Source organism: Orycteropus afer, unplaced genomic scaffold, assembly GCF_000298275.1.
Source record: "Orycteropus afer afer isolate SDZICR_OR568_19922 unplaced genomic scaffold, OryAfe1.0 scaffold00462, whole genome shotgun sequence".
NCBI classification, from domain to species: domain Eukaryota; kingdom Metazoa; phylum Chordata; class Mammalia; order Tubulidentata; family Orycteropodidae; genus Orycteropus; species Orycteropus afer.
In genome coordinates, this window is record NW_006922049.1 from 190,095 (window position 1) to 195,691 (window position 5,597).

Genomic DNA, 5,597 nt, shown 5'->3' on the forward strand with positions numbered 1-5,597 from the left:
ACAACAACAGGGCCTGAGCAAGACAACTAACTACTGAGCCTCTTGGAACCTTGCTTTCCTTCTTCCTAAAGCATCACAAAACCAGTTCCATTACAGGACTGCAAAAGCATTACATAAGATAGTTTTTGTTTTTTTAAAAGAGAAGGGGGGTATGCCATCCGTGCTTGGCTCGTTATGTTGTTCTTGGGTGCTATCAACTCAGTTTTGACTCCTAGGAGCCCAATGTGACAGAGTAGAGCTGTTCCATAGAGTTTTCTGGTAGCGCAGTGGTTAAAGCATTTGGCTATTAACCAGAAGGGCAGCAATTTGAACCCACCATCTGCTCCGTGGGAGAAAGATGAGGCAGTCTACTTCTGCAAAGATTCACAGCCTTGGAAACCCTGTGGAAAACGCTGTCCGACTCGACGGCACATAACAACGACATAGGGTCACTAAGAGTGGCAGTAGGTTTGATTGTTTCTTGTTTAATCTTCACTGGAGTAGATCAGTAGGTCTTTCTCCCTCAAAGCTGCTGGCTGGGTTCAAACCACTCACCTTTCCATTATATTGACAGTTCTGGTGGTGTAGTGCCTAAGGCGTTTGTCTGCTAACCAGAAGGCTGGTGGTTCAAACCCACCAGCCACTCCTCAGAAGGAAGATGGGGCAATCTACTTCCGTAGTGATACTGCCTGAGAAACCCAAGGAGGGCTTGCTGAGTCAGAATCAACTCAAAGGCAATGAGTTTGTTTTTGGGTTTTTTTCCTCCCTAATTCTCTTAGGCTACTGTTTTGCCAGTATGCAACATCACCCCTCATCTATTCTTATTCAGAAACCTTCTAGCTGGTGTCTGTGGCCCCTTCTCTTTATCTTCAGTGGAATGTTTACAGATGCAATTTCCTGGAGCAAAATCTAGTCATGTCCTACTGAGTGACTTCCTGTCGCCCATCAATTTCGGTTTAATCCACTCAACATTTAGAAAACCTGACCGCAGGGCCCCAATGCAACCTTATCCCTTCATGTGATCTACATATCAAGGAGCTCTGGTAGCATAGTGCCTAAGGCACTTGACTGCTAACAAGGAGGCTGGCGGTTCAAACCCACCAGCCACTCCTCAGAAGGAAGGTTGGGCAATCCTACTTCCGTAGTGATAACTGCCTCAGAAACCCAAGGAGGGGTCGCTAGGAATCAGGGCCAACGCTAGGAGTCGGGGCCAACTCGGTGGCAAATAACAACAACATATCAAGTGAAGTGACCTGTGTCACAAAAAAACACTGTGTACTCTTGCCCCTGGGCCCAGTCCCTCCTACCCTACCCTTTCTGCCCTCGTATTAAGTGTGCCTATAAAGCTAATTCTCCCTGTCCTTCAAGATTCCTATTAGTGTCACTCTCTTTGTTACATGTCCTCAGTACCTCACTATCATCTCTTTGACTTTTCTTAACACTTTATTCCTTTTTTGTATTATTGTTATTATCTTATAGTTGTAAGTTACAGTGTTTGCATAATACTCTTACCTTTGCTAATTCAACCTCCTAATCTGTTCAGTACCTAGGATGGTACACTACTTGTATATGACCAAAGGTCAGTATATGTTTGTTCAATTGATTTAAATTTTAATGGAAATTCTGGAGCTTGAGGATTAGCACAGTGAAGTTGTCAGGAGTAACCAATAAGACTCTCTGGCTTTGAAAACTTTGATTTCAAAAGGCTGAAGAAGGCAGCAAAGTTATCTAGTTCCCTCCTGGGGAGGGGTGTGTTTTTTCTGTTTGGATCTAGGCAAATTGTTCTGATTCGTGGGTGACCCCAAATGTCAAAGTGAAATTATGCTCCGTGAGGTTTTCAATGGCTGGTTTTGGGAAAAGATATTTCCAGGCCTTTCTTCCAAGGTGCCTCTGGGTGGTCTCTAACCTCCAACCTTCCAGTTAGCAGCCAAGAGTATTAACCATACCATCCAAGGACTCCTGGGCAGAGAGAAAAAGCCATTAATGGGAATGTGTATCAGGAACTACAGTATTTTCCTGGTTTCCTCCAGCAGCAGTGTTGGAGATAAGCTTTATCCTCCTTCTCTTTGAGTACTGGAAGCTACACTAGTCTGATACCTTTTATCTTTTTCTATTCCATCTGTTTGTTCTGTATCCTTCTTCCTCTCCAAGCTGTTTTTTTATCAGAGCCTCATTTCTCCCCCACACGCTTCCTCATCTGGGAGTGACGGAAACATGATATCAAGCAAAAGCTGATTTCCTGGGTCTTCTGCATGGGCAACCTGCAAATGCTGCCCTCTGTCCTGTATTCTATGACCTGATCTAGTCTGCATAGCAACCAAAAACCCATTGCTGTCAAGTCCACTCTGACTCAAGTTGTTGTTGTTGTTGTTGTTGTTAGGTGCCGTCAAGTCAGCTCCGACTCATAGCGACCCTACGTACAATGGAATGAAACACTGCCCGGTCCTGTGCCAGCCTCACAATCCTTGCTATACCTGAGCCCATTGTTGTAGCCACTGTGTCAATCTATCTTGTTGAGTGTCTTCCCTTTTTCCACTGACCCTCCACTTTACCAAGCATGATATTCTTCTCCAGGGAATGGTCCTTTCTGGCAACATGACCAAAGTAGGTGAGACGAATTCTGGCCATTCTCACTTCCAAGGAGCATTTGGCTACACTTCTTCCAAGACAGATTTGTTCATTCTTCTGGCAGTCCATGGTGTTTTTAGTATTCTTCCCCAATACTACAACTCAAAAGCATCAACTCTTCTTCACACTTCCTTATTCATTGTCTAGCTTTCACATGCATATGAAGCTATTGAAAATACCATGGCTTGAATTGTTGTTGTTGTTATGTGCCATCTGAGTCACACCTGACTCATAGCGACCCCTCCTTGGGTTTCCGAGGCAATATCACTACGGAAGTAGGATTGCCCAACCTTCCTTCCGAGGAGTGGCTGGTGGGTTTGAACCACGAGGAGTGGCTGGTGGGTTTGAACCACCAGCCGTCTGGTTAGCAGGCAAGTGTCTTAGCCACTATGCTACCAGAGCTCCCTGGCTTGAATTAGGCACACCTTAGTCTTCAAGGAGACATCTTTACTCCTCAGCACTTTAAAGAATCTTTTGCAGCAGATATGCTCAGTGCAGTACGACATCTGATTTCTTAACTGCTGCTTCTATTGGTGTTGATCAGGGATCCAAGTAATATGACTGATAGCATTCTTAAACAACAGAGTAGAACTTCCCTGTAGGGTTTCCAGGACTGTAATCTTCATGAAAGTGGACTGCCACATCTTTCCTCTGCAGAGCAACTGGTGGGTTCAGAGCACCAACTTTTTGGTTAACAACCAAGCCCTTAACCACTACACCAGCAGGACTCCTCCTATTCTGAGTGTGTTGTTGTTGTTGTTATGTGCCTTCGAGTCGGCCTGACTCATAGCAACCCCTCCTTGGGTTTCTGAGGCAGTATCACTACGGAAGTAGATTGCCCAACCTTCCTTCCTGTTCTGAGTAGAGTGCTTTAAATCACTCACTCAGTAGACCAAGAAAGACCCAAGAGTCAAGAATTCTTATATGTTTCCCCAGTGTGAATCCAGATTTATTGGAGTATTTTTAGCAAATCATTTAACCTTTCCATATTACTATAATCCTTGCTATAAAGTGATGATACAGCCATTTTATATTAATTGGGTACATTCACGATTTCAAATTAAAGTTGTTTTATTTAAATTATTTTTCAGTAGAGAAATTTGTTGCCTAGCAGTTATTATGATTTCTGATTTTTAATATGGATCTTTATTTATACTGGCAGATCTTCCCTTTTAACATTAGCATTTAGATATGGCTATATTTCTTAAACAGTATTTACATTCATTTTGAAATCCCACAACTTTAAATTTTCAAAGCCTTCCTTTATCTTCTTCTCTTACTAAATAATCTAAAAGTGAAGCTTTGAAAGAGGGAAGGAGAGAAACATGTTAGTGCTTTGACCTTACAAGGGAAAAGTTGGAAAATGTACAAATTACAGAGGCATCTTTATCATCATGTTTTCAGCTACTTTTTTTTTTTAATACTGTAGCATAGTGCCTAAGGCTACTTGACTGCTAACCAGAAGGCTGGCGGTTCAAACCCACCAGCCACTCCCCGGAAGGAAGGTTGGGCAATCCTACTTCTATAGTGACACTGCCTCGAAAACCCAAGGAGGGGTCGCTATGAGTCAGGGCTGACTCAACGGCAAATAACAACAACAACAATAATTTATAATCTAACCTTGATCTGATTAAATAGGTCATAAAATTCATAGCTCAGCACAAAACAGCAATAGTATTGAATATGGTAAGCCAAGTGTGGAGTCCCTGGGTAGTGCAAACCGTTAATGCTCTCAGCTAGTAATCAAAAAGCTGAAGGTTCAAGTCTACCCAGAACATTCTTAGAAAAAAGGCCTGACAATCTACTTCCAAAAAATGAGCCATTGGGAACCCTATGGAGTACAGTTCTGCTCTGACACACATGGACTCACAACATGTCGGGATGAACTCAACAACAGTTGATTTTTAAAGCAAGTTTAGTTATCAAGACCTACTGAATAAGATTATAGTTTGTACTGCCTCACCTGGATTCTTTGGTACCTTGTTTTCCTAGTGGTCCTTTGGTGTGCTTCTCTGGGAACTGATGACAAGAGGAGCTCCTCCTTATCCTGATGTAAACACCTTTGATATAACAGTTTACTTATTGCAAGGAAGAAGGCTCTTACAACCTGAATACTGCCCAGATCCCTTGTAAGTAGCAGTTCTCACAAAACCTTCAGTATCTCTTGCTGTCTTTGCTTTTACAGAAGTGCTTGCTTCCAACGGCTCTCTCACAGCATTTCTCTCTTTCTGAAATAGGTATGAAGTGATGCTAAAATGCTGGCACCCTAAAGCTGAAATGCGCCCATCCTTTTCTGAACTGGTCTCCCGGATATCAGCGATATTCTCCACGTTCATTGGGGAGCACTATGTCCATGTGAACGCTACTTATGTGAATGTCAAATGTGTCGCTCCATATCCTTGTCTCTTGTCGTCACAGGAAAATGTGGATGATGAGGTGGACACATGACAGAGACACCACCCTTTCTGAGGGACATCCTAGTAACAGTTCAAACAACAGTCCACACTTGGTCCAATCGTTTTTTCACTGCCTGGCCTTTTTAAGGCCATCAGATATTTTTTTGCTTTTGCCAAAATTGCACTATGGTAGGATTTGCTATTGTTATTTAAATGACTGACGTTTTTCACCCAACAAAGGATCTGAATCGGCTAATGGAACTGGAGGCTGGAACTGACGGGCCAGCGCTCAGCATCAACACTTCTGCTGTGCTGATGCACCTGTCACGTGGAAGGCCAAAAGCCGGATTCTGTGTTGAAATGTGGATAACTGGAAAATGAAAAAAAAAAATCAGGGTCCACCTCTGTAGAGAACTGAGGCAATGAATTACGATGATTTCTTGATCATGGAAATTCAGAAGAGGTGGTGATGTCCAGGATGGACCTGGCAGCCTATGGACAAGACCCCTCAGTTAGAATTCCAGTGTTTCAAAGACCTTGAGTATGTTGTATGGTCACTAACATCTTTCATTGTTAATATTGTCCTTTGCCCGT

At 43.0% G+C, this 5,597-nt stretch overlaps 1 protein-coding gene across 1 annotated transcript in view; it reads left to right on the forward strand.

Annotated features, from left to right (window-relative positions):
• Window positions 1-5,055, forward strand: part of MET (MET proto-oncogene, receptor tyrosine kinase) — a 108,014-nt gene extending 102,959 nt beyond the window's left edge. Inside the window, exons 19-20 of the mRNA XM_007954499.2 lie at window positions 4,600-4,736; window positions 4,845-5,055. Coding sequence (XP_007952690.1) covers window positions 4,600-4,736; window positions 4,845-5,055 — 348 coding nt within the window. The remainder of the gene's footprint in view (window positions 1-4,599; window positions 4,737-4,844) is intronic.
• Window positions 5,056-5,597: the final 542 nt, after the last annotated feature.